General features: G+C 39.8%; 4 protein-coding genes and 3 non-coding genes across 8 annotated transcripts; all 7 read left to right on the top strand.

Moving 5' to 3' along the window:
* Positions 1 to 3,369: 3,369 nt before the first annotated feature.
* Positions 3,370 to 8,666, top strand: rpl10 (ribosomal protein L10). The gene is made up of 7 exons (XM_058644009.1): positions 3,370 to 3,492; positions 4,961 to 5,019; positions 5,830 to 5,937; positions 6,142 to 6,280; positions 6,384 to 6,546; positions 7,170 to 7,350; positions 8,468 to 8,666. The coding sequence occupies exons 1-6, from the start codon at positions 3,470 to 3,472 to the stop codon at positions 7,323 to 7,325; spliced, it is 648 nt and encodes a 215-aa protein (XP_058499992.1). The 5' UTR covers positions 3,370 to 3,469; the 3' UTR covers positions 7,326 to 7,350; positions 8,468 to 8,666.
* Positions 5,531 to 5,663, top strand: LOC131469297 (small nucleolar RNA SNORA70). Its single transcript, XR_009241785.1, has one exon. It is a non-coding gene; the product is annotated as a small nucleolar RNA SNORA70 (small nucleolar RNA).
* On the top strand, positions 6,972 to 7,104 carry LOC131469307 (small nucleolar RNA SNORA70). Its single transcript, XR_009241795.1, has one exon. It is a non-coding gene; the product is annotated as a small nucleolar RNA SNORA70 (small nucleolar RNA).
* On the top strand, positions 8,284 to 8,416 carry LOC131469306 (small nucleolar RNA SNORA70). The gene has a single exon (XR_009241794.1). It is a non-coding gene; the product is annotated as a small nucleolar RNA SNORA70 (small nucleolar RNA).
* A 1,507-nt stretch (positions 8,667 to 10,173) lies between the features above and the next one.
* dnase1l1 (deoxyribonuclease I-like 1) lies at positions 10,174 to 17,256 on the top strand. The gene is made up of 9 exons (XM_058644160.1): positions 10,174 to 10,313; positions 11,550 to 11,734; positions 11,863 to 11,951; positions 12,689 to 12,778; positions 13,764 to 13,870; positions 13,972 to 14,084; positions 14,177 to 14,334; positions 15,614 to 15,710; positions 15,833 to 17,256. The coding sequence occupies exons 2-9, from the start codon at positions 11,576 to 11,578 to the stop codon at positions 15,992 to 15,994; spliced, it is 975 nt and encodes a 324-aa protein (XP_058500143.1). The 5' UTR covers positions 10,174 to 10,313; positions 11,550 to 11,575; the 3' UTR covers positions 15,995 to 17,256.
* An 844-nt stretch (positions 17,257 to 18,100) lies between these two features.
* Positions 18,101 to 21,056, top strand: las1l (LAS1 like ribosome biogenesis factor). The gene has a single exon (XM_058644114.1). It carries the CDS (start codon positions 18,275 to 18,277, stop codon positions 20,024 to 20,026), a length of 1,752 nt encoding a protein of 583 aa, XP_058500097.1. The 5' UTR covers positions 18,101 to 18,274; the 3' UTR covers positions 20,027 to 21,056.
* A 627-nt stretch (positions 21,057 to 21,683) lies between these two features.
* Positions 21,684 to 24,782, top strand: crebzf (CREB/ATF bZIP transcription factor). Of its 2 annotated transcripts, XR_009241739.1 has the most exons (3): positions 21,684 to 21,898; positions 22,898 to 23,960; positions 24,375 to 24,782. XR_009241739.1 is itself a non-coding variant. In XM_058643354.1 (2 exons), the coding sequence occupies exon 2, from the start codon at positions 22,951 to 22,953 to the stop codon at positions 23,728 to 23,730; it is 780 nt and encodes a 259-aa protein (XP_058499337.1). In that variant the 5' UTR covers positions 21,684 to 21,898; positions 22,898 to 22,950; the 3' UTR covers positions 23,731 to 24,782. The 2 variants fall into 2 exon arrangements, 1 of the variants encoding a protein (XP_058499337.1); XM_058643354.1 differs by having other exon boundaries at positions 22,898 to 24,782.
* The last annotated feature ends 2,489 nt before the right edge of the window (positions 24,783 to 27,271 follow it).

Genomic DNA, 27,271 nt, shown 5'->3' with positions numbered 1-27,271 from the left:
ATTATACACTTGAATACATACACTACATGGATATAATCTCCCTTCTAAATCAGGGGTCTCAAACTTAAATGACCTGGGGGACCATTGAGTGCCTACTGTGGTCAGGAGGGGACCAGTCAAGCCAGGATTAAAAGTTCAAGTGCTCAGTTAAAGGGTTTGCAATTTCAGTTTACCAATTTATATCATGATTTGTGGCAATAGGTCACAGAATTTCAAAATAAAAGTGTTGGTTTTGATATGGAATGATATATAAAGCACACAATAACAAACTTGTAACTGATTGTAACTAATTCATGTCCCCCGCTAGGTCAAGGGTCACTCTCCATTGCTTATTGTTAATTGGACCCTCTAAATAGACCCCAGTGTACTGTATGTGGTGGCCCCATGTTTGGATAAATGGGAGGGTTGCGTCAGGAGGACCATCCGGCACAAAAATCTCTGCCAGATCAAACATGCGGATGGATCATCAAGACAAAAAAACCCATAAATATCAAAGCCAGACATTTTTTAGGTGATATTAAGAGGTGATGTCTGCTCTACATTTTACACACTGGACCTTTAAGCTATGTAAACAGCTTCTGGCTCTGAATTCATACTTCAGTCAGTAACGTTCAGCAAACATAAACTAGTATTTCCTTCATTTTGTGACTCCTAAATCTAAACTGGAAAACCTGACACAGTCGGCTGTGTCTGTTGTAGTGATAGGATCTGGGCTGTGTGTGCGTATGTGTGTGTGTGCGTGTGTGTGTATGTGTGTCACTGGCCACCAGAAACAGGCACAAACTGTAGGACCATTTTTGGTCGTTGGTCTCTTTCCATCGTCACAACATCGTCCCTGCCCTTCACCGAGCTTCGGCTCAGAAACAGGAAAAGGTCTGGAAGAGATTCAGACAAAACAGAAGGACAAGACCAGATAGGGAGGGCGACTCAGCTGTGATAGCTGACCTTCACATGAGGCAGTACAGGCATCCCAGGCAGAGAGTTCAGTGGCTTTCCTGACTGAGATATCCGCTTCATGTTTGACTCACTCACTGAGCGAGGAGTTTCCAAATCTGGGCTGAGCAGAAAAGAACTGTCATCATGTTTTCATTTCTATTCGATTCATGATTTCATTCATTTACAGCCGTCTACACCTACAACAACAGCAGATATATACAGTTTACTCTAAGAGTAACAGCCAAAACAACACCTCTTACACCAAACATGTTGTATTGACTACAGTGACCTCAGCACGTCCCTGTGGGGCCCTGTGATAACACGCTGACTCATGTGATGCTGGAGCAGAGCTCAGACCGAGCAGAGTCAGAACCAGGAAAAGAATTCCTCACATTCCCCTCACGAAAGAACATTTGTTCTGCATTAACAAGAGTTTAAAGTTTAGATATGAGCTCATTGTTCCTTTTCAAGAATTATTAATGTGGGGTGCAGATTATTAGATGTTATATGGTGTTGTAGTGACCCCTAATGGCCATTTTGTGAAGTGCATTGGGAGCTCAAACGATCCAGGAATATAGGATAGATACAACCCCTGGCAAAAATGATCGAATCATCAGTCTTGGAGGATGTTCATTCAGTTGTTTAATTTTGTAGATAAAAAAAGCAGATCACAGACATGACACAAAACTAAAGTCATTTAAAATGGCAACTTTCTGGCTTTAAGAAACACTAAAAGAAATCAAGAAAAAAGTTGTGGTAGTCAGTAACAGTTACTTTTTTAGACCAAGCAGAGGGAAAAAATTATGGAATCACTCAATTCTGAGGAAAAAATAATGGAATCACCCTGTAAATATTCTTTCCAAAAACTAACACCTGCATCAGATTAGATCTGCTCGTTAGTCTGTAGTTAAAAGGATTGATCACACCTTGGAGAGCTGTTGCACCAAGTGGATTGACATGAATCATGGCTCCAACACGAGCGATGTCAATTGAAACAAAGGAGAGGATTATCGAACTCCTTAAAGAGGGTAAATCATCATGCAATGTTGCAAAAGATGTTGGTTGTTCACAGTCAGCTGTGTCTGAAATCTGGACCAAGTACAAACAACATGGGAAGGTTGTTAAAGGCAAGCGTACTAGACCAAGGAAGACGTCAAAGTGTCCAAATAGAAAATGCACAGCAAAACAAATGAGGAACAAATGGGAGGAAACTGGAGTCAACATCTGTGACCGAACTGTAAGAAATCGCCTAAAGGAAATGGGATTTACACAGAAAAGCTAAACGAAAGCCATCATTAACACCTAAACAGAAAAAACAAGGTTACAATGGGCTAAGGAAAAGCTATCGTGGACAGTGGGTGACTGGATGAAAGTCATATTCAGTGATGAATCGCAAATCTGCATTGGGCAAGGTGATGCTGGAACTTTTGTTTGGTGCCGTTCCAATGAGATTTATGAAGACGACTGCCTGAAGAAAACATTTTCCACAGTCATTGATGATATGGGGCTGCATGTCAGGGAAAGGCACTGGGGAGATGGCTGTCATTACGTCTTCAATAAATGCACAAGTTTACAAATGTACATTTGACATTTTGGACACTTTTCCTGACTTATAATTTTTCCAGATGATAATGCATCTTGCCATAGAGCAAAAACTGTGAAAACATTCCTTGAAGAAAGACACATAATCACTGTCAATATCATGGCCTGCAAATAGTCTGAATCTCAATCCAATTGAAAATCTGTGGTGGAAGTTGTAGAAAATGGCCCATGACAAGGCTCCAACCTGCAAAGCTGATCTGGCAACAGCAATCAGAGAAAATTGGAGCCAGATTAACTAGAAATAAAATAATGTTGGTCATATATGTCATTCATACACCTCAAAGTCTGTAAAAAAAAAAGTGCTGCACAGTATTAGCTGTTACTGTTTAAAATAAAAAAATAAACATGTTTTTAGTGAAAATCAAAAAGGTGCACAATATTCCCATTTGTTTCTACATATACGGCCCACAAACACCTCACAGTGCATTTAACAGAATACAAAACAACTATCAATGCTATGAAACCTGTCAGACTACTGTAAAAGGGACAGTGAAGGTTTTTTTCTAGTTTTTTTCACAGTGTTTCTGGTGGAACCACGATGAAGTTAGCTCATCTCATAAAACTACATTTCCCAGCATTCACTTACACGTAATACAACCATACAACCACGTAAGCTGTAGTTAAATACAGTTTTGAACGGGAACATGTTTGAATAAATAACCATGTTCGTGTTTTTAATAGCGAAAGATGGAGGCAGAATCTAAAAATAATGCGTTAATGAATATATAATATATTTTAAACACTTACTCGTCCATATGAGGAAGCGGAAGTGACATCTACTTCCTTTCCTCCATTAGGTGAGTGCGTGGTAGGAGCGCGTTTTCATCGGCTCTCTACGAAATATTCACATTTTTAAGTTCTTTACCGTAAATCCTGGCTCCAATTTCACAAATTTAACGTGTTTTTGTTTGTTATTTTCCAGATCGCAGCCATGGGCCGTCGACCAGCCCGATGGTAAGTCCCCCCTCTGCGTCGTGTTTGAGACTCGGTAGCTCAGAGGAGACAGAACTCGGGAAGAAAATGGCAGCGGCTCCGGGTCGCACCATGTGCACCAATGCCGGCGGGACCTCCTGTCACTTATACCGCTTAATGTTGCATTTAAAACACGATGCTCGGTATTCTTGCCGTCAGGTGTAACGTTAGTGAGCGTCTAACGTTGTCTCAAGTGTAACGTCGCGTCGCTGACAGTAACCGCTAGCGTGTTGAGCTAATGGTAGCTAGTTAAAAGCTAGTTGCTCGCTTGCCAGTTCCATTCCGCCACTCGTTTTCTCCTTAAATGTAACTAGTTTTAACTTTTCCACTTGTTTTTAAGGGTTGCGTTCATGAACAAGTTATCTTAAAGTCTTGTTAGTGTGGAAATGTTGACAGCTTCATGTAAAACATGCGATTTGACCTGCCTTTAAAACTAAAGCGCACACAGCTTATGTTGACAATTTTGGAATTGAAATAAATACTTAAAGTGTGAAATGAAGAAGTTATATATTGATGTCCCCAATTAAATATTATAGGGCAGGCCATTAATGCAATACAAATGTGTCAATGTACCAAATGTTCAATATATATCGACATCATTAGAGCTGCTTCTAACGATTATTAATCAAGTAATCGTTTGATCCATAAAATGAGAACGTATTAAATGTTGTTCTGTTTGTCAAACCTGGAAATGATGATCTGCAATGTCTTTTGTCCTTAATGATTCACTAATTATATGTAGCAAAGAAACAAAGAAAATATTCCCATTTAAAGAAAATAATCAGAACTCTTGTTTGAATCAGGGAAAAGAGCTTCAAACCGAGTATTCACTATCTAAATAGTTGACGATTAATTTAGTAATCAAGTAATTGTTTCAGCTCTACATTCGCTGTGAAAATATAATTTGAGATACAATTGCAAAGCATGTTTTGCCTCACACACTTATTTTCTTCATCATTTTGTGGATTAATGAAGTAGCTATTTGGTCCATGAGATGTCAGATGTTAGTTCTCAAACCTGGAAACAATGTTCTCAACTGTTTTATCCACTAACCAAAATTATTCAGTTTTAATGAGTGTTTTGTTGTATAGAACAAAAATAAAACTGGACATTTACATTTGAAGCTAAAAAACATCAGAAAACTTTTAATTATACAAAAGTGTCCTAGTGAGGTAAATGGAATATTGAAATCCAATTGCAAAGTGTCACATTCCAATAATTTAACTTGGATGAGCAACTTTGTAGATGGTCAGATTTTGTGTGACAATACACTTCAATCTGTTCCATTCAATATTATAGACCCTTGAAATGCAACCATTTTTGAAGGCATACCTGAGGTTTTTAGAGTGTTGGGCGAAGATACATTTTTTAACTTATTCTAATTTATCAGTTGTAAAAGTCCTGGTCTTAAATGGGTGATTGATTTTGATTTTCATTCTGTCCCCCTCAGCTACCGCTACTGCAAGAACAAGCCCTACCCCAAGTCCCGCTTTTGTAGGGGTGTGCCTGGTAAGCCCTTTCTGCATTTTAATCCCTCAGGAAATCCAGTACAGTAGTCGGTGCAGTGGAAATACAACTAAGGTGGCTTCAGCCTTGGACTTTAATTTAGTACACACAGTAGGGCAGGATGCCACTTGATGTTCTCTTAACTGATTAAGTTGTCACTGGTGGGACAATCTTTGTGTGGCAAGTTTTAAATTACAATATCGGTACTCTTCCCACATTAATCCATCATCTCAGGGTGTTTGTGATTAAAACAACCCCGTATTCACACCTTAAATTGATCAGAACATTGACTTGAATGTCATAATCGTTTGTGTGGCTGCTTTGTTAGAAACACATCAACCAGCACACTCTGCATCATGTACAGAAAATGAGATGGTGTTTGTTTGTCAAGCTCCATCAACTTGGACTTCTCGTCCATGTTGGCTAATCAGGTTTTACATTAGTGTCTAGTTTTTGGCTGACCACAGTCTTGACTTCCCGTGTAATAATGACCAGTGCTTTGGTTCTGGTATTTCTGCAGCTTATTAAGCCGACCAGTTCTGCTGGAGTGCGTCTCTGGTGTGCAAAGGCTGCAGACAGTAACTCTGTGGTTGTGTATGTCCTCAGCTGGGTGGTGCTGAGTGCTTTAAGGGACCACTGAGACAAAATAATGTCCATCCGATGAGGGATGATATTTTACTGCCTCTCACTCTGTTACAAATGTGTCTGATTTAACTGTTGACATTTTTGATTTAGTCATTTATAAACGGGATGGTAGTCTGTTTTGTTTTTTTTGTTATAAATATTCTCCCTTTAATTTTCTTCCCTTTATAGATCCCAAGATCAGGATCTTTGACTTGGGCAGGAAGAAGGCCAAGGTAGATGAGTTTCCTCTGTGCGGCCACATGGTCTCTGATGAGTACGAGCAGCTGTCTTCAGAAGGTGAGAACCCTAAAGAGCCACAGCCAAACATGTATATGGTCATGTGACCTGGCAACAGATATTTAGCCATTTTTGTTCCCGGTTAATCAAAAGTAATTTTCACTGGCATATGTGTGTAAAAATAAAAAACATAATAGTATATACATAGTTAAAACTGCACTAATGTCAGTTGATTTTTCTCCTTTCCCTCCCCCCTCTGTGTAGCTCTGGAAGCTGCCCGTATCTGTGCTAACAAGTACATGGTGAAGACCTGCGGTAAGGATGGTTTCCACATCCGCATGCGCCTGCATCCCTTCCATGTCATCCGCATCAACAAAATGTTGTCCTGTGCTGGAGCTGATAGGTGAGCATCTGTCTGCTTTATTGAGGGAAGCTTTATGGAGTCTGAACTGTGAGAATCAATTATGTGGGGCATGTAGCAGTTAGCTCATCCTCCTGTGTCCCAGGCTCCAGACTGGAATGCGCGGTGCTTTTGGCAAACCCCAGGGCACCGTGGCCCGTGTGCACATTGGTCAGGTGATCATGTCTGTGCGCACCAAGGCCCAGAATAAGGAGCATGTGGTCGAGGCTCTGCGCAGAGCTAAGTTCAAGTTCCCCGGACGCCAGAAGGTAAAGGACCGCTTCACACCACTGTCAACACTGAAACCTTAGACTACATTTGTGCTACATTTTCATATAAGCGGATGTTTTCAGTTATAAATGATCTGTCCTGACCACCATTTTAGTTCTGTATCGTAATCTGTGTTCATATTAATATGCCTAAAAACATTTCATGTGACCATTCATGCACTGAACATACATGTCAGCGTAAACAGTTAATTCTACTACATTGTAATGAAGAATATTTGACTGACATGGAACTGAAGTCAAAACTGAGCTTTTCTTTCAGTCGAGTCACAGCTGATGAAAACTAGTCAAACAAAAACAGCCCTTTTTGATGCTGTAAAATGCTACGGTAGTGTGGATGAGTGGTGTTTCTATAGCGGAATTTGTTTAGAAGAGAATGGTATGTGTGTGTCTTCAGTTATGAATGACTGCAGCTTATTAAGCCGACCGGTCCTGCTGCAGTGCAGTTCCAGTGTGCAAAGGTTGCAGACAGTAACTCTGTGGTTGTGTATGTCCTCAGCTGTGCAGTGCTGAGTGCTTTAAGGGACCGCGGAGACAAAATCTGTTTATCATGTTTGTTTTGTCATGTGTGTGAACGGACTTCATGTGTCATTCTCAACCTTCAGATCCATATCTCCAAGAAGTACGGCTTCACTAAGTTCAATGCCTGTGACTTTGACGACATGATGGCTGAGAAGCGTCTGATCTCAGACGGCTGTGGCGTGAAGTACATCGCCAGCAGAGGCCCTCTGACCCGCTGGAAGGCCCTTCACGCCGTGTAGGCTTTCTAACCGACAACCAATAAAAGTGGGTTTGATTACAAAAGTGACGACTTTGACTTCATTTCACAACATGATGATTATTATTATTATTATTATTATGAATCTGAAGTGTGTGGTACAGGTAAAGTCAATTTAAGTGGGGATTAATGTTAAGTGTTCTGAGCTGATCACTGAAGCGCAGTTGAGTGTTTTATTTCAAATGAACAGTGAATTATATAAACACTTGCTTAGAAATGTGTAACTTTCACCTAAATGATCAAGTTGTGGTCTTCTGCCACTAGGGGTCTCGCAACCAAAATGATATTAGGATCAAAGTGAGACTTCTTGGTTTGGCTTATTCCCAGAATCCATGGTTCAGGAGGTTTTAACAAAGAGCTCAGTTAGTGTCAGGTCTCCTCTCAAACAAACCTGTGGCCCGTGTGCACATCGGTCAGGTGATCATGTCTGTGCGCACCAAGGCCCAGAATAAGGAGCATGTGGTCGAGGCTCTGCGCAGAGCTAAGTTCAAGTTCCCCGGACGCCAGAAGGTAAAGGACCGCTTCACACCACTGTCAACACTGTGAAACCGTAGACTACATTTGTGCTACATTTTCATATAAGAGGATGTTTTCAGTTATAAATGATCTGTCCTGACCACCATTTTACTTCTGTATCGTAATCTGTGTTCATATTAATATGCCTAAAAACATTTCATGTGACCATTCATGCACTGAACATACACATGTCAGCGTAAACAGTTAATTCTACTGCATTGTAATGAAGAATATTTGACTGACGTGAGACTGAAGTCAAAACTGAGCTTTTCTTTCAGTCGGGTCACAGCTGATGAAAACTAGTCAAACAAAAACAGCCCTTTTTGATGCTGTAAAATGCTACGGTAGTGTGGATGAGTGGTGTTTCTAAAGCAGAATTTGTTTAGAAGAGAATGGTATGTGTGTGTCTTCAGTTATGAATGACTCTGCAGCTTATTAAGCCGACCGGTCCTGCTGCAGTGCAGTTCCAGTGTGCAAAGGTTGCAGACAGTAACTCTGTGGTTGTGTATGTCCTCAGCTGTGCAGTGCTGAGTGCTTTAAGGGACCGCGGAGACAAAATCTGTTTGTCATGTGTGTGAATGGACTTCATGTGTCATTCTCAACCTTCAGATCCATATCTCCAAGAAGTACGGCTTCACCAAGTTCAATGCCTGTGACTTTGACGACATGATGGCTGAGAAGCGTCTGATCTCAGACGGCTGTGGCGTGAAGTACATCGCCAGCAGAGGCCCTCTGACCCGCTGGAAGGCCCTTCACGCCGTGTAGGCTTTCTAACCGACAACCAATAAAAGTGGGTTTGATTACAAAAGTGACGACTTTGACTTCATTTCACAACATGATTATTATTATTATGAATCTGAAGTGTGTGGTACAGGTAAAGTCAATTTAAGTGGGGATTAATGTTAAGTGTCCTGAGCTGATCACTGAAGCACAGTTGAGTGTTTTATTTCAAATGAACAGTGAATTATATGTACACTGTTGCTTAGAAATGTGTAAATTTCACCTAAATGCTCAAGTTGTGGTCTTCTGCCATTAGGGGTCTCGCAACCAAAATGATATTAGGATCAAAGTGAGACTTCTTGGTTTGGCTTATTCCCAGAATCCATGGTTCAGGAGGTTTTAACAAAGAGCTCAGTTAGTGTCAGGTCTCCTCTCAAACAAACAAACCTGCTTATTAAACCCTCATAAGAATGTGAGGTCAACATTTATATATAAGTGGTTCAACCTAAAGGTCTTTTTCACCAGGTGACCATTACTTTGGTTAATACTAATATGAAACATTTGAGTTATGACGGGTTTGTTACCCAAGTATTTATAAAGCGGCACACGCATTCTTGAGTTATCAGCCTGTAACAAATGATTCCATTTAAGAGAAAAAAATTAAAAACTGTAAATGACAATTAAATGAATCTGGGTCCGGTAAAGGTGATAAATAACAAACAGGCATTTTCACATCAATTAATGTACAATATAGAAAATAGTACTACAGGTTATATACATGGGGTGAGTGAATGTGGTATCTGAGTGCAGTGCTTGTTTTAGAACCTAGATGCAGCCCTCTGTGCAAAACTACACTTTATCTATTGTTAACTAGTGTAAAAACATCTTCAATTTCTACCAAGTGAGAATAATTTCATTTAACTTTTACACACTGGGCCACTTTGCCCAAAGAATATACAATTTTTTTGACATTAATATGCTATTTGATCATGAGACAGTGGATCTGAGATGTGTCTCATTCAGGATTGAAAAAAATAAATAAAATTAACGTCAGTCACGTCCTTCAAAGAAAATGAAAGCCCTTCTCTGCCCTTTTCTGTGTTTCTGTCAAGTTTTATCAGTAAAAGATGTGACAAAAAATCAGACTGTAATAGAATGTGAATTAAACAAAGATAATGATTTTAAATGTATTCTTCATTTGACCAAGTGTGGTAGAACTGTGTGAAAATGCCAGAAATGAAAATGTACCTCATACAACCACACTTTAAAAAAACAGATTTTTACTCATTAGAATATACATATATATTCAGTGGGTTACCACTGTAAGACACAATGAAACATTAAAATCCCTTTTCAGACAATAGTTGTTATTGGCCTGTCCTGGGATTTGAACCAGCAACCCTTTCAGTTCCTCTCTTCTTGTCCCATGGGCTGCCATCTTTGTGTGTAAACTTGACTGTCAATCAAAGGACAACGAAAAAAATGACTGTCAATCAGAGGACAACAAAAAAATTGACTGTCAATCAAAGGACAACAGTGTCCTTTGAGTCCTGCAGTCTGTCAACTTCAAAGCTCCTCCTACCGGAAACACATGGTCTGTCCAGATACAGGTTTCACTAGAGAAGAAGAGAGAAGCGGTAAAGAAGGAAAGAAGGAAATAAACAAACTGGAAATCCGAAGAACCAAGCAGCTGTTGAGTGAGCGTCCTCGTCATCTGCCTTTATTCTTCTGCAGGGTGAGTCGAGGACTTAAAGTGTGACGTGTAACCTGAGACGTCTACATTTGAGAGAGTTTGTGTTTGTTTTTAACCATGTTTGTCAAACTCGTCCACTTCAGAGGCGACAGTGTCTGCAGCAGGCAACAGTCACAGATATGAACTGATAATAATGTGTGTGTGTGTGAAACTAAACGGTCACCGTTGTTAATGAATATCTCATGTTTGCCGTGACGTCATATTCTTCTTTTAGCACAGCCGCAAATCTTGAGTAAGAGTTTAACAATATGTTACCAGAAAATTATGTTTTTAAGGACATGACATTTACTGTCAAAGTCAACAATAACACACACACACACACACACATACACCAAAGTTAAGTTTGCGATATCATGTTCAACTAAGTGAGTGAATCACGATAATAGCGTTACATTCACACACGACTTCACAAAAGCAGCATTGACCTGATCACAGCAGTGAAAGTCGGGCTGAACAAATCTTAATACGGCCTGCTACAATTTTTAAATCCTATTTGTTAAAGTCAAAATATCATTTGAGATGAATTGTTGTCTTATTCTACAGACTGAAGTGAACATCTGTGTTTTTGAAAGAATGATGTCAAATTGGCCACTCCCTCTGATACCGCGTCTTATCTCAATCGTAATTCCTGTTAAAATAATCGCAATTCGATAATTATTCGAAATCCTTCGGCCCCAATTGAAAGTGATATTTGACTGAATCTATGTCCTAAACTGTCAAACTTAACACAAAACGACAAACGTCTGTTTCACTCCGAGTCATCAATGGTATGGATTTTGAGAGAAACTGTAATAGAGGAAGCTCTGCTGTGAATGAATGATGAGTCATGCTACAGGACATAACACAGTGACCGTCCTTAACGACACATTAACTGAGCATCTGCTGACTCTCATTCTTTGTGAAGATTTTATTGGACACCTTTCAACGATAGTTCAGAGACTTAAACAGTTCTACAAAATGGTCACTATATATTTGGGTATTTGACTGAAAGAAAAGAGTTGTGTGTGAGTGAGTGGACATAGCTAATACAAGTAGATGTTAGTTTGTCCTCGTGTGCAGGACTATTGGACGTTAAGGCTAAAAAAACACAACATACTTTACAAAATCAAACAACTATGTAGAAAAAAGAGTGACAGGTCTGTACTGTACTGGTCCATCATGTGTTGACAGACACTGTTGGTGTGCAGTCAAATCTAAATGTGTTTTTCTCTTTGTTAGGTTTGAGTCTCTGACAGCTCGGGGTCATGAGGTCGTCGCTCCTCCTCCTCCTCGTCCTCCTCTCCTTCCTCGCAGGTGTGACACATGTTCAGGGGGCGTCAGACTTCAGAGTGTGTGCCTTTAATCTCCATCACTTTGGAGAGTCCAAGTCCAAGAAGGCAGCTGTGATGCACACTCTTTCCCGGGTAAGAAGAATTCCATGTCAGCCCCACGTTTCTCTGTAACTGGTTTGTGCAGTAAATCAAAGAATTATTGTTCGGTATGTTTTTATGGATGTTCATGTAACGTGTTTCTATCTATCTATCTGTTTCAGATCATCACTCGCTGTGACGTGTGTTTGCTCCAGGAAGTGAGAGACAGTAAAGAGAAAGCTCTGCCGCTGCTGATTTCACGTCTCAACAGGTGACATCAGTCGCACACACACAAATATGCTGCTTTCAGAAATAGAATTAATTCCCTAACCCCAGGGGTGTCCAAATCAGGGCCAGATTTGATATTGTGAAGGTTCCCAGGTGCCAATAATCCCCCTTTTTAAAAAAAAAAAAAAAAAAAAAAAACAGTAAAAATTACATACAAATGCACTGTTTTATAATAATTAGATTTTCCTTGTCACAATTGTAATTTTTGAAATGCCACGCAGGAGTGAACAAATGAAAACATACTTACTTTCATGTAGTGGAGTCAGATAACATAATAACATCATTACGAGGTGAATGCATGAATCTGGAACTCTGGTTTCATAGTGCAACTCGGCCCTGAGTCAGATTTTGTACCGCCGCAGTTTTGGTTTATGTTAATGTATAATTTATGTCCCGGGGACAGAGTGGGACAGAAAAGGCAGAACTTTTTCATTTGTTCACTCCTGCGTTGCTTAGATTTGCTTACTTTGCCATTTAAAAAGGATAATTGTGACAATGAAAAATTAAATTATACTAAAATGGTGTATTTGTGTGTAACTTTTACTGTTATAAAATAAAAATAAAAAAAGGTCTGAAGGGATCAATGGCCTCCAGAAATCTTCACATTATCAAATCTGGCAGCAGCCGCAGCAGCAGCAGCAGCAGCAGCAGCAGCAGCCGCTGCCGCAGCAGCAGGTCGTACTCACCTCTGTGTCTGTGTCTGTGTCTGTGTCTCCTCAGCTATGACACCAAACATCGGTATGATGCTGTGGCCAGTGAGAGGCTGGGCAGGTCTGAGTCGTACCAGGAGCAGTACGTGTTTGTTTACAGGTGAGTTTCTGACTCATTTTCCTGCTCGATGCAAGAAAAATGCTGTTTTTTTTGTTTTTGTAGTCTGTAGTTTGTTTCTGAAAAGAATAAGAGTGTTTAGGACAACTCAACACTGCCTCTGCTGCTGCTGCGTCTTTGACCAAACCACCGGGAAAGTTCTCTGTTGCCTCTTTAACAGTGGTGTAGTGATCCCTGGAGAAGTGGCTATACTCTCAGTTTTCACCTTTTTTTTTAAGTAGTCCAGAAAAAAAGTTTTAGAAACAGTGACATGTAAGACTACTCTATTTAGTTTACCCAAAAATCCATCATTTCTACTTGCTCTATTATAAAATGATCATGACTTGATTAGGAGCAGTTTGTAGTAACTACTGGTCACACAATCAGCCTGGATGAATGTAAAATGTATTTATCATGAGGCAAACGTGGTGTTTCGGTTATTTTTTGCACATTTATTTAAATAAAATACTTCAAATCTGAAGTTGACAATGCATCCTTGTTCATATTCCATCTTAAATAAAACACAAAAAAGTGCACTGTCGTAGAAGGACAAGTTCTTCAACTTTGAACATAAATACTGATGATTTCCACCTCGGAGGCTGATATTTCCTCTTCATAGATTGTACACTGAACGCATCAGGAGTTGCTCGCGCTCAGTGACGTCAGCGATGGGCGGGGCTTGTGGTTGAGGAACACGGGTCTGAAGCTCAGCTGCCTGTCACACTTAAACGTTCTCACTTAAAGTTAACCAATCTAATCATTGAAAGCAGCGATTACCAGCCAATTATAGGCAGAGGAGGGTGGGTGATGGCTTCACCATCCTTGAGGAAAAAATGGGCAATCTGGCTCACAGATATTACTGAATGGTGCGCATCGGGGGGGATTTAGAAGTGGGTATACCCAATGCTGACTGAAAAAAAAGTAAAAAAGTAAACTGGGCTACATCACTGCTCTTAAATGTTCAGGTTGTGCTCTGTGTGTCGTGCAGGACGGACACGGTGACCGTCACCGGACAGTACCAGTATCCAGACGATCAGCTGGGAGATGCTTTTTCCAGAGAGCCTTTCGTTGTCCGCTTCAAAGCCCCAAATACAGGTCAGTTCTCCAACGCTCGTGGTGAGAAAAGGAAACTTGACCTGTAGGCTCTAACAAACCCCTGCATCCTTCCTCTCTTCTCTTCTGTGTTGTTTATTCAGCGATAAAGGAGTTTGTCCTCATACCTCAACACACCACTCCGACCAACACCACCAGGGAGCTCGACTCGCTGTACGACGTCTTACAACATGTGAAAAATATGTGGAAAACAGAGGTAAGAGCTCATTCACACAGCGTTATTTTTTTTTTAAATAACACTGTTTCAAGGTCTTCAAACGTCATGAACGTTGTTGTGTTTGTGAGCAGAATGTGATACTTCTTGGAGACTTCAACGCGGACTGTGGCTACCTCGCTAAGAAGAACAGGAAGTACGTGCGTCTGATTACAGACACAAGTCTCATTTGGCTCATAAAGGATAAAACGGACACCACGGTGCGATCGACCACCTCCTGCACCTACGACAGGTGAGTCATACTTATGAGTTACTAAGTCGTTATTATGAGATACTTAGTCATTATTATGAGATACTAAGTCATTATTATAGTTACTAAGTCATTATTAGTTACTAAGTCATTATTATGAAATACTAAGTCATTATTATAGTTACTAAGTCATTATTATGAGTTACTAAGTCATTGTTATGAGATACTAAGTCATTATTATAGTTACTAAGTCATTATTATGAGATACTAAGTCATTATTATGAGATACTTAGTCATTATTATAGTTACTAAGTCATTATTATAGTTACTAAGTCATTATTATGAGTTACTAAGTCATTATTATAGTTACTAAGTCATTATTATGAGTTACTAAGTCATTATTATGAGATACTTAGTCATTATTATGAGATACTAAGTCATTATTATGAGATACTAAGTCATTATTATGAGTTACTAAGTCATTATTATGAGATACTAAGTCATTATGAGTTACTAAGTCATGGTTATGAGTTACTAAGTCATTATTATGAGTTACTAAGTCATTGTTATGAGATACTAAGTCATTATTATAGTTACTAAGTCGTTATTATGAGATACTTAGTCATTATTATAGTTACTATATCATTATTATGAGATACTAAGTCATTGTTATGAGATACTAAGTCATTATTATAGTTACTAAGTCATTAGTATGAGATACTAAGTCATTATTATGAGATACTTAGTCATTATTATAGTTACTAAGTCATTATTATGAGATACTTAGTCATTATTATAGTTACTAAGTCATTATTATAGTTACTAAGTCATTTATGAGTTACTAAGTCATTATTATGAGTTACTAAGTCATTATTATGAGATACTTAGTCATTATTATGAGATACTAAGTCGTTATGAGTTACTAAGTCATTATTATGAGATACTTAGTCGTTATTATAGTTACTAAGTCATTATTATTATGAGTTACTAAGTCATTATTATGAGATACTTAGTCGTTATTATAGTTACTAAGTCATTATTATGAGATACTAAGTCATTATTATGAGTTACTAAGTCATTATAAGGAGATACTAAGTCATTATTATGAGATACTAAGTCATTATTATGAGATACTAAGTCATTATTATGAGTTACTAAGTCATTATTATGAGATACTAAGTCATTATGACATACACACTTATGACATACATTCTCATATCCTAATTCTCATAATTAGGATAATTAGAAGTCATAAGAGATGCTGAGTCTTGATAATGAGGAAAGTTCATAATCAGTGAATTGCTTAATTTTTCTGCAACAGGATCGTTGTGAACGGGGAGAGATTTCTCAGAGAAATTGTGCCATTTTCAGCCAAACCATTTAACTTCCAAACAGAATACAGACTCACAGATGAGCAGGTAACACCAGTGTGTGTGTGTGTGTGTGTGTGTGTGTGTGGATGCAAATGTGCACAGACATCAAATTTAAAGCCAAACTCTCTCTCATACTCAGTGTCATACTGCCTCCTCTCTGATTTCAGGCACTGGACGTGAGCGACCACTACCCGGTGGAAGTCCTGCTGAAAGTTGTCAAATCACGATTCCCCTTCAACGGAGCCACTTCTTTGACGTTAAGTGGCATCAAGGAGACTCTGTCAAAGCTCTGCTCTTTTTTTCTCCTCAAACATCTCGTGGTAGTTTAAAGTCTCTGTGTAAAGCGATGGAGAAAAATACCTAACTTTGTCACCCCACAGGAAATATAGGGGTGGAAGTGTTTGGTTTCAAATCATTATTTAGAGCACCTTAATTTGTTAATCATTTGTGATTATCGTATTGTACGAGGAAGGATGACGATATATCTCCAAATTGATATTATAACCCTCCCCTATTGTTCATCATTTTCCTGACTCATTAGACTCTATACTGCCCCTGTGGTTTCCTCGTGGTATTTCTCTGTTTCGTCCGCCATCGGAAGCTCTCCTGCGACAGACGAAAGTATAAATGAGCCATAGACATATTCGCTTTAGTGTGAACCAGTGGAGTGGCTCAGTGGAGTGGCTCAGTGGTTAAGACCAGAAACCCTGTGTGCGAAAGACATCATGGTCCCAAGTTCGATTCCACCCCTGGCTGATTGTACTCAATTCCATTGTAAGTCGCTTTGGATAAAAGCGTCTGCTAAATGACATGTTATGTAACCAAAGCAGCTGGTTTGGCCACAGTCCTGCTCTATGTCGCCCTCTGTCTCTATCTGTGGTAACTGCAGCCTCACATTCAGGTTAAAGGTTACAGGACAAAGACATTTCAGCTCTCAAACCAAAGGTAATATTGTCACAGCAGGTACAGTTAATCACGGGTGAGCAGTAAAACAGTTTATATATCATTACAGTGTTTTATGCCAATGATGACTCCAGAGCGTCATGAGACATGTTTTTTTAAAAGCCTTAAAAATCCTGAAGAGGAAGTCTTTACTGCATATTTGTATTTAAAAAAAAATATGTTTTTAGCCACTATTTTTTAACATATGCTATATAATGTGTAAAAAGGAGAAACTCTTTAATATATACCTTATATGCTGAGTGTGTGTGTGTGTGTGTCTGTGTGTGTGTCTGTGTGTATATATACATGTATAAACAGTATCTCAGGGCAACTGATGCCATGGACTGATGTAAACACAGCTGTGCCAAACATCGCTGTTGTTAGCAGAAATAACCCTCTATATTGGGTTTAAGGTTAAAAGGGAAAGTGCAGTGTTAAATACTTTTGATTTTGGGTCGGGGGGGATGTCCATGAAATAATCTGAAATTGTTCCAATTTGTACTTTAAGAAACAAAATATTAGTCTATTGATCCTGAATTGTATCCTTTAAACTATGTGTGTGAATGCATTTGGCATTAAATGTGATTCTAAGTGGGTTTGGAAATGTTTTTAAAAAGTCTGAAATTTGATTTGTGAGTATCCTGATTGAGATATTTGATAAATGAAAATTGTCCCTGAAAAAACATATTTTACACGGGAGAATTTGGGGAACATTACCTGTTGTTAAAAGGAGATTAAATCTCAATTTTCTTTAATATATACCTGTATATGATGCACAATTGTATTTCTTTGTAAGTAAACATATGCTGTGCCATAAATACAGATGGCAAATGGACTGAGTAAAATCCCACAGTGTTGATAAACCTGTGACTCAACAATAAACTGTTTTTCTAGTGATCCAGCGTACTGCAGCTTTAATCAAGGAGTGATTTCTCATCACTCAGGTCTTCTCTTTCACAGAAACCCAGTAATATCACCTTAATATTACTATATACATAATAGTCTGTGTCTCTTCTGAACTCATTGACTGTGTGTGTGTGTGTGTGTGTGTGTAAAATCAGAATTAGTTTGATTTGCTGGTGCCTTGCTCAGAGGCACCCCAGCGCTTGACTTTTCCTGAGGTTTACATTATTTGTAGTTCACACTTTATTTGCTTTTAAAACTTTTAGTTCAACTCTTGTTTTGTTGTGTTTGTTGAAAAATTATTTTAAGTAATTTTATAGTAAAATATATTTATTTATATAAAAACACACTAGAACTGTCCAGGGTGTACCCCGCCTATCGCCCGATGTAGCTGAGATTGGCACAGCACCCCCCGCGACCCTCTGGTGGAGGATAAAGCGGTAGATGATGGATAAATACACTAAACATAACTAAACAAATACACTAAAGTCCTGCATTGATTGCTGATTTAATCTCCAGGCCAGTAGGTGGCGGTAATGCGCGTTAAAGCTGTTTGACGCGACGCAGGAAAATAAACAGAAGAAAGCTAACATCCGGGATTTGATGTTTCCTTTAGACTCGATAACTCGTAGTTCGTGGTGTTTTGTTCACGTTGCGAGAAAGAAGAAATAACTCGGTTTGAGAGGAAGAAACCGACGTGATTGTAAGTTCTTAAAGCAGGTTTCTGTGAATCCACTGAAGTGTGCGCCGCGTCCACCGCGAACATGAAGAAGAAAAGCTCGGAGAAGAGGCGCCATGTGGTCGCGTGGCTCAACAAAGCTGAGTGGGACCAGGTTCTGGAGTATCTTTACTCCAAAGACTCGTCCTTACAGCGGTTTGCACTGCAGAGAATCTCCGCCTGGAAGTGCAGGTACGCCAGCAGCTGCCCCGTGGCCGTGGACTGCACCGCGGACCTGGTGCGGTGTCAGGTGCTGGACCGGACTGCACAGCTGAGCGCAGACGACCTGGTCCTGCTCTACGGAGCGGCTCTGGTTCGGTTCGTGAACCTGATCACTGAGCGTCAGCAGGGTAAAATGGCCCGGCCTTTAAGGAGACTGGCCGGAAACCTCAACATCCCCGAGTGGGTAGTCAACCTGAGACATGACGTCACGCACCGTAAGCTTCCCACCCTGAAGTGGTGCAGAAAAGGTTGTAAGGTGGTCTTGGAGTGGCTCCAACACGAGTACTGGTCCAGGCAGCTGGGAGGAGGCCCGAGTGAGGACTGGGACACGCAGCTGGATGGAGAAGACGAGGGGATGGACCTGAAACGTCAGGAGGACGAGCTCATTGCGAGGCAGAAAGAAATGGAGGTGTACAAGAACGCTCGTGAACTCCTGATTTCCTTCGAGAAGGAGCAGTACCAGACTTTAAATGAGCTCCCTGATGCTAAAGACAGCAGCCAGTGGCCGGAGCCCTTCGCAGACATGAGCTGGTTACTGGGTGAGATCAAGCAGTTTGCTCTGGAGTCCAGTGAGCTGCTGTTCGATGTGATGTTGGAAGAAGGATTTATGGTTCCTACTGTTGAACAACTGGAGACATTAGGCTGCAAAACTTCTGCCAGTGATTCCAAACCTAAACTCCCTCTAGCTGTGCAACGTTTCTGGCTGCCCCTCCTGAAGATGCTCAACTCCCCAGTCTTCGTTCACCTCCTCCTCGAGAAGCTCTTTGCCGAGCTGAAGCTGCTCTCCAAGGAGCCCAACGACCACAGGGCTTTCTACTTGTCTGCGTGGATTTCTGAATTCCTCCTCTGCAACAAGAAGTCCGAGATCGGCAGTGAGACCAAGAACCAGAAGAAGGCCAGAACGAAAGACAAGATCTTTGTGAATCGCCTCCAGCTGAGGTGGCAGCAGCTGCTCTCTGCCTGCCTGGACGCCCCCGGTGCCAGCACGCCTCACTTACTCCAGTTAATCCTGGATGATATGGAGCATCCTCTGCCCCAGGAAACCAGACAGGGGCTCCTCAAGCTCTGCTCCATCTACACGCAGACAAACTCACACTCAAACTTTGACCCTTACACGGAGCAGCAGCAGGAGCAGCAGCAACGACGACGACGACGACAGCAGCAGCAGCAGCCCGTATACACTCTGGAGAGTTTGCACGAGAAGCTGCGGTGTTTGCGGCGCCAAGGCCACCCTCTGCATTCCCAGGCTCACTCTGAGCGGAGCGAGTTCCACGCGTCGGCCGACAGTTTGGCAGACACGGCAAGGGTTCTGCGAGGTTCTCCGTGGCAGGTGTGCGTTGATAAGGTTTCATGGAAGGACATTCCTCTGGGTAAAGTCCCCGGACAGTCAGATGACCCCGCGTGCCTCATGTTGGAAAACTACTCGACAATGACAGTGTTTGACCAGCCGGTGGAGATGGAGAGCAGTGTGGCCCACGGTGCCACGGGAGCGTCCGTGCCAGTGAGGGCGGCAGATGGCCTCCTGTGGAGCCACAGTGACGTGAACAAGCTGAAGTCTGGACTGCAGCTTTTTTAACTTCAGACTTCACAGCTGCTCACTCATCACCAAACTGTCTCTCTAAAAATCATCAAAACCTTCACTTTGTTAAGGCACAAAACAAGATTGTTACGCAGGTGTTGGACTGTAGATGGACTGGTTTAGGGGCTGCAACTCACAAACATTAGTCATGTAAAATGTCATCAAAGTGGACATTATCAAATATTTTCTCCTAAAACCTAAGATATTCAATTTTACTGTCATAGAAATGCAACTAAACCTAAAAAAAAGTATATAATTAAGTTAATTAAATAATTAAAACAAGCTCTTCAGTTTTTCTGCTTCACAAATGTGATTATATTCTGGTTTTATTTGCTCCATATCACAAAGAAACCATTAGAACCGAATAACTGTAGACATCTGAGGACATTTTATTGACCAATTGCTCAATGAATTGAGATAATCAATGACATATTAATCGACTAGGAAAATGATTGTATGTCGCAGCCTTAGATGGCAACTAATGATTGTTTTTAAATGACTGTTTGCACTAGGGCTGAACAATTTTGAACAAATATCTAATTGCGATTATTATGACAGCGATTGTGATAAGATTTGCAATATCAGAGGGAATGGTAATTTTTCTTCATTCTGCAGAATAAGATGTGTATAGATCATGACATGATAATTAATCTAAAATGATGTTTTTGTTGTGATTTCGATAAGATTTAGATTAATTGTTCAGCCTCTAGTATGCACCACATTTCATGAAGTAACATAAAGTCCACAGAAGTGAAGCCCTCGGTTTGTTCATCTGGCCAAGTCTTAGTCATTTTAAGCCTTTGTGTCATTTACTGTGTTTACATTATTTCTAGTACAATTCAAACCATAGAAAGAGTTCAGATTTTAAATTCGTCATATAAGAGGGTGACATGCAAATGTAATGTATTTATTTTCCTTTCTCTCATCTGTCATACAAGTTCAGTTTCTGCTAATACACTTGTCTATTGGAGAACATGAGCTCTATCTTCTGTTGTGCACTTATGTTAAATAAAAAGTTTTTTCTCTCCCGAGGGAACATGATTGTGTTTTTGAGGTAAAACAACACTGCCACAGACAATAGGTACAAAATATAAAATAAATTGAAATAAAAAGCCAGGGACTTTAGTTATATAGAGTTGGATCTCATTATAAAAGCATGTAAATATGGGTGTGGTCTTTATAAATGTTGCCTTGTGGATGAAAGATTTGGCTACAATATTATAGAACTATTATATATATATAGATATGTATATTTATATATATATAAATTAGATGTCTGTATGTGTGTATTTATACATATATATGTATATATATACATATATAATATGCTTAATGTTTGATATGGGAACAGTTTTTCAAAAGTATTTGTCATATTATGAAGCCTCTGGCAAAACACAAATTCCTCACATGACTCAACTGAACAGTCAGCCTTCAATATATATATGTATATATATATATACATGTATATATGTACGTATATATACGTGTATACGTAGTTAGTGAGTAACCACGCTGTATTGTTTATCTTTCCATTTGTGATGTAGTAGTAAGCTAATTCCACAAGAGGTGGCGGTAATGCACCAAATCGTTGTTTGCCAACCGCCATTAAACCTCAGAAAAGAAGACGAAGAATTCCACAAGAGGGCAGGAGTGTAACATGTAGGCTGTGTTGTTAGTCCAAAGAAGAAGAGTGATATCCGGTCTTCGGCGTTGGACTTCAGTCAGATTCTTCAGATCGTCGCTTCATTTTCTGTCATATTTTCATGCTTTAGTCGTTAAAGAAGATCTTTTCGCAGCCAACATAATTTTTGTAGGCGATTCTGCTTCCGTGGCTTGTAATTTTTGCGTCTTTTTTTTCTGATTTGTACGGTGAGTTTACGCGGGAACGCCTCATGTCTTTTAGTTTACTTTGTGTTTTAGCTGCGGCTAACAAAAGCCGAGCCTGCGCTTGTCGCTCACGCATAGCCATAGATATTGTCTTTAAATGCACCTCAACATCCAGCGAGGATGTTTTTGGTTTTTATCTACCATCAGCCACATTCAGCTAACGTTAGCTCGGCGTGAAAGAGCAAGGACAACTAACGTCGGCTAGCAAGCTAGAATGCTAATGCCAGCGCGCTTTACTAACAACAAAAGTAAAAGAAATACAGAAAAATATTAACTCTAACGTGTAATCATAGCCTTTATAGCACATACAGTTGGACATAAGTGTTAGCGTGCGAATGATGACGTATTCATGTAACGTACGTGTGAGAAAGTATTAGTGCTAAAGCTAACAGGCCTAGCTTACATAATAAGCCTGTTACGTTGATCGTACGTTGAGCCAACACACACACACACACACACAGGCTTTTCTAAGCCTATTTTAAAATGGAGGCTGTCAGAGGGAATTATATTAAATATTAAGATGGTGAAACCAATTGTTTTCTTTTTTAGAACAGATAATATGACTTTTGACAACTTTTGAAATGCCGTGTTTATGATAAGCCATAAAGAAGACGGAAAAGAAATATCAGTAAATTACTTTACCTTAATCGTGTTTTAATTACCACCTTACAGCAGAATGTCCTAATCTGAATAAGTAAATGTTACGATTTCGACGCACTTTGTAAGCAAAATTTAATCTTATTGAGGGATTCGGGATTAATTACGTTTGCAATATTACTTAATACACAGCATTCCTTAGGTTTGAAGTTTGTCTTTGACCTTGAAAGTCTTCCTGTGTTGACTTTGATCAAAGAATAGTACTGATTGTCACTGTCGTGATCGGTGTGAAGAAGAACAAACGAACTAGCTTCATTAAATTAAATGTTTCAGCTGCTTTACGCTAGATTACCCATTTACACTGTGTCTTCTTTGTCCCTACAGGAGATAAATTATAAGATATTGCCGTGTCCTTGCAGTTCTACTGTAGATCTACGATGATCACCAGAAGAAGAGGCCGCGTCATGAACAACACTCAGTCTCTTGAGGTTGAAGTGATGGATGCAGTGGAAACTGTAGAAGATCTCCCCAGTCCTACTGAAAGCTTCCTGGCTGAGGAGATTGACGCCAGTGGAGCCGTGCTTGATGACCTGTTTGGGATCGAAGACATGGCATGGACTCTTGAAAGAGACTCAATGTCTCCCATCCTTGATATGGAGCTTGCTGATCTTGGCATGTACTACGGCAAGGAACAAGATTCTGGGTTCGACGCTTCTACAGCCTCATCTCCAGAGAGAATGGAATATGATTTAAAGAACAAGAACAGGCGTAGCCACGCAAGCTGCCCGAGCAACAAAAACGCCATCGCTGCCAGAATGAACCGTCTTAAGAAGAAAGAGTACGTCAACAGCCTGGAGAGGAAAGTTAGCGTCCTGTCATCTGAAAACAACACCCTCAAACAGGAAAATTCTCAGATGACCAAGAGAGTGGAGGAACTGGAAGATGAGACCAGGTACCTGAGAGCTGTGCTGGCCAATGAGAGCATGTTAGCCCAGCTCTTGTCCAGACTGAGCGGTGTGAATGGGATGAAATTATCTTCCTCGCTTTTCCAGGGGCCCGGCGAAAACGACCACGACTACGCCTTACCCAGGAAGCGTGTGAAAGTGGAGGAGAAAGAGACATCCGGTGGTGTGTGTCTGCACGTGGACAAGAACCACGTCTCTGTGGAGTTCTGCACCAAGTGTGCACAGAGTGCGAGCACGTCGCTCAAAATGTAGGGTCAAGTACTAATCTGTTTTCAGAATTTGAGACTGAACTTTCTTGAAGGTGGATGAACACTGTTAGCTAAAATTACCTAAGAACTGCTGAATGTGCATGTGCATTTTTGTGTGATGATGGTTTGAGTACACGTTACTGCTAAACCTTGTTGACAGTTTCTTCTAGGTAATGGTTGATCCTCCATGGGGGCTGAGTGGCTTCTGAACACCTTTACCTGCTTGACTCCATGGTAAGGATCAGTCAAGACAAGACTTCTTTTGTTGATGATTTTCACAGGCTTGAAAGCGTCCTGCAGCGACCTTTTGTAACTCCAGTTTTTATTCAGTTCTTGTTTCCAGTTAGTCGATGTTAAGTACTTTATTTCCTTTGTTAATGGTTTGTTTAAAGGAAATTGTTTAATTTTAGTCAACATGTCACTAAGTTGAAACAAAGTATCCTGAACGCTAAGATGTTAAGATAAAGGTGAAGGTCCACAAAGAGTGGGAAAAAAACGTAAATACACAAATGGGAAAGCAGTAATCTGTGGGGGGGGGGGGTAAATAAGCATATTCTGTTTTGGTCAGAACTGAGCTCTTTGTGAACTTGCACCACTGTACAAAAGGATAATTTCATTTAGCACCACCTATTTTTCTTTATGCTGAAGTGGATTCTGCTGGTGGAAGGCGAAGAGGCTGGACAAGCTGCTGCCAACGTGGCCTGGTATTTTTTTAAAGGTAGTATCGGTATCAAACGGTATAAGTGGCTTTTATTTCACCAAAACTCCACACCAGTAGCTGTAGTTGTTTTTGCAGTTTTTGGACGGCCAACTGCAGCTGCTCCTGTTTATATTTGGAGCAACGCTACCTGAAGCTAAATTGTCACAGAACTTTGTCTTGTATATATTTACATGTAAAAAAAAAAAAATTACACACATCTGCTTTAAGTGATGAAACTGATCATTTAAGTGTGACAAAATGTAAATGTGTATATATTATATAACTCTTGGATACATATTGTTTGAAGTAAATGGCCTCTGAGAAATGTTGGATCAAATAAATCATATTTTCATTAAGTTTGAGTTACACATATCTACTGTGTCTTGTTGTGCTGTTGATATTAATGCATCTCTTTTTCTCTCTCTGAACAGCAAGCTCTCTGCCGATACAGATCTTAACTTTCCCTGAACTTTTGGGTCAAGTCTGGTAAAGGTTGTCAAAAAACCCCAAAACAAATGACCACGATTTGACGGATGTACAAAGCACAGGAGTAAAGCAGGGCCAACAGGGATTTGATACATTTAGGGATCACACATTTCCTTCAGTTTTCACTGTATGACACCCACCTGTTTCTTAACATCTTGTGCCATTTCTGTAGACCTACCTGGGAGCTGAACACTCGCTGTTAACATGACTGCCAACAGAGATGGAAAGGAGAACCTATATTAGCCGCTTAAATATCTACACCTGCATACGTCTTCAGTAGCTTTGTCTCACAGTAGGGCAACCTTTTCTGGCTGGAACAGGAAGTTTAAAAACTGTCACTCCTGCGCCAAAGTCCATTAAGAAAATCAGCATTTTTAACTTGCCGGCACACAGAAACTACTACTGCTCGTTTGTTAAATTTGTATCTAGGGCTGAAACTAACAATTAATTTCTTTATTATTTAATCTGTCGATTATTTTCTCGATTAATCAAATAATCGTTTGGTCCATAAAATGCTGACAAATGTTGATCAGTGTTTGTCAAACCTGGAAATGACAATGCTCTAAAATGACTTGTCTTGTTTTTTGTTCCAAAATGATGTTTTAATGTTTTCTTTGTTGTATGGAGCAAAAAACCCCAGAAAATATTCACATTAAAGAAGCTGATACTAGTTTTAATTCTTAAGAAAACATTGAAGCAGAATTATCGAAACGGTTTAATGTGTTTAATTCATTATCATTTCAGCCCAATTTGTATCACACAATTAAATCCAAAAACAAAATATATAAAGAATTTTTGAAGAATGCTTTATTGATAGAGGCATCTAGGGATAACTGTGCTGTCATGTAAAAATGCTCATTTTCTCTATGGACTTTGGTGCAGAGTTTTAGCGTTTTACAGACTTCAGTTTCCAGCTGGAAAAGTCTGTTGATCTGTGAGGAAAAGCAGCAAATATACTTCTAAAATACTACTGTAGACCTAATATGGTGTACATGTAATTTGTAAAGTATTGAATATCACATTTATATGCTGAAGTCTGTCCCTGGTGGCATCACTGTTTTCAGAGAGAGTCCAGATACCTGTTGGGTCAATGGCAATGGCACAAAGTCAGCGTTGATAATGTGTCAGTACTTCATACAACACTCTAAAAAACAACTATCCTTTTAACAAATACACCACAGCAAGGAATCGCCTATGATGTCCATGTAATATTAAAATCATGATTTCTGGATTGACTGCTCCCTAACATAAATATCTTGTGAGCCCTTTATCCTACACTTGGACAGGTCCTCTTCCACAGAGCCCTACATCTATGCCTAAATGATATTCAGTTTGTTGTAATAAACAGTTTCACCTCTAGGTGCCACTGAATCATACACTGGTCCTTTAATGCAGATTTAGATGCCCATGGGACCTCTCAAAATGAAATAGAAAATGCTTGATTGAAGAACTCCAGGATTGCGTTTTAGAGACAATGGTAGAGACGCTGCCACAGATTGTAATTTTTGTAATAATGGGATGATTTGAATCTCTGAAACCTAAATCACAACTGGTATCTACCGGTATTAGACAGATGGTTATTTTAGACCATGTATGAACTATGAAGCTGTAAAAAACACATACGTTTTTACAGTCCGTGGATAGTGAAGCATGCCACTTGTAGGATTTTTGGGTTGTACTGGATTTAAAGTTTTTATCTCTTATCAGATCCAGTGATTTTGACCAGTATTGGACTGGTACTGATATCCATCCCCATCCCTATTAGTAACATGGAAATCCTGGTGTTGCCAATTATACCAGGCACACATCTTTCATCCATAATGTTGGACTTAGCAGAACACTTGTGTAATGCACTTAAAGGTCCACTGTGTAAAAGTAAGTAGAAATTGGCAGAAAATGATGATGGAATAATTGTTTTTATTTAAGTGTCTAGAATGAGCCATAAAATATAGATAAGGAGCTGGTACTGCTCTGCAAAGGCGGCCATTTTGGAGCACCATGTGCTTCTAAAGCCTGCAGTGGACAAACTGAACATCTTAAGTTTGTGACACTAATTGAAGGCGACGTCAGTTCTTCTGGAAACATTTGGAGAGGGAGGGTGAGGTGAGGGATTCTCAGCCGGAACATGAAACAATCACTAAAACACATAAGTTGTTGGTGAAATAAAACATCTTTTACACTGTACCTTTTACATATTGGAGAGGTTATAGACTACATTAATTTCAGACTATTTATATGGTTGTGTAATAAGTCCATGTTGGCTTGAAAGGAATTGCTAATATTAGTTTTAACTGTACATCGGCTGTCTCAAATCACAGACTGCTCACTGTGCAGTCCACTTCCACAGATCTAATTTTAT

This window comes from Solea solea, chromosome 11 (genome assembly GCF_958295425.1).
Source record: "Solea solea chromosome 11, fSolSol10.1, whole genome shotgun sequence".
In the NCBI taxonomy this organism is placed as follows: Eukaryota; Metazoa; Chordata; class Actinopteri; order Pleuronectiformes; family Soleidae; genus Solea; species Solea solea.
Note: the sequence above shows the minus strand (reverse complement) of the source record. Positions and strands in the feature narration are given on the sequence as shown.

Coding starts and splice junctions, on each gene's coding strand:
- dnase1l1 (XM_058644160.1), top strand. CDS start 11,576: ATGAGGTCGTCGCTCCTCCTCCTCCTCGTCCTCCTCTCCTTCCTCGCA. Junction 13,871..13,971: donor CTTCAAAGCCCCAAATACAG/GTCAGTTCTCCA, acceptor TTGTTTATTCAG/CGATAAAGGAGTTTGTCCTC. Junction 14,335..15,613: donor ACCTCCTGCACCTACGACAG/GTGAGTCATACT, acceptor TTTCTGCAACAG/GATCGTTGTGAACGGGGAGA.
- crebzf (XM_058643354.1), top strand. CDS start 22,951: ATGATCACCAGAAGAAGAGGCCGCGTCATGAACAACACTCAGTCTCTT.
- rpl10 (XM_058644009.1), top strand. CDS start 3,470: ATGGGCCGTCGACCAGCCCGATG. Junction 5,020..5,829: donor CTTTTGTAGGGGTGTGCCTG/GTAAGCCCTTTC, acceptor TTCCCTTTATAG/ATCCCAAGATCAGGATCTTT. Junction 6,547..7,169: donor AGTTCCCCGGACGCCAGAAG/GTAAAGGACCGC, acceptor CTCAACCTTCAG/ATCCATATCTCCAAGAAGTA.
- las1l (XM_058644114.1), top strand. CDS start 18,275: ATGAAGAAGAAAAGCTCGGAGAAGAGGCGCCATGTGGTCGCGTGGCTC.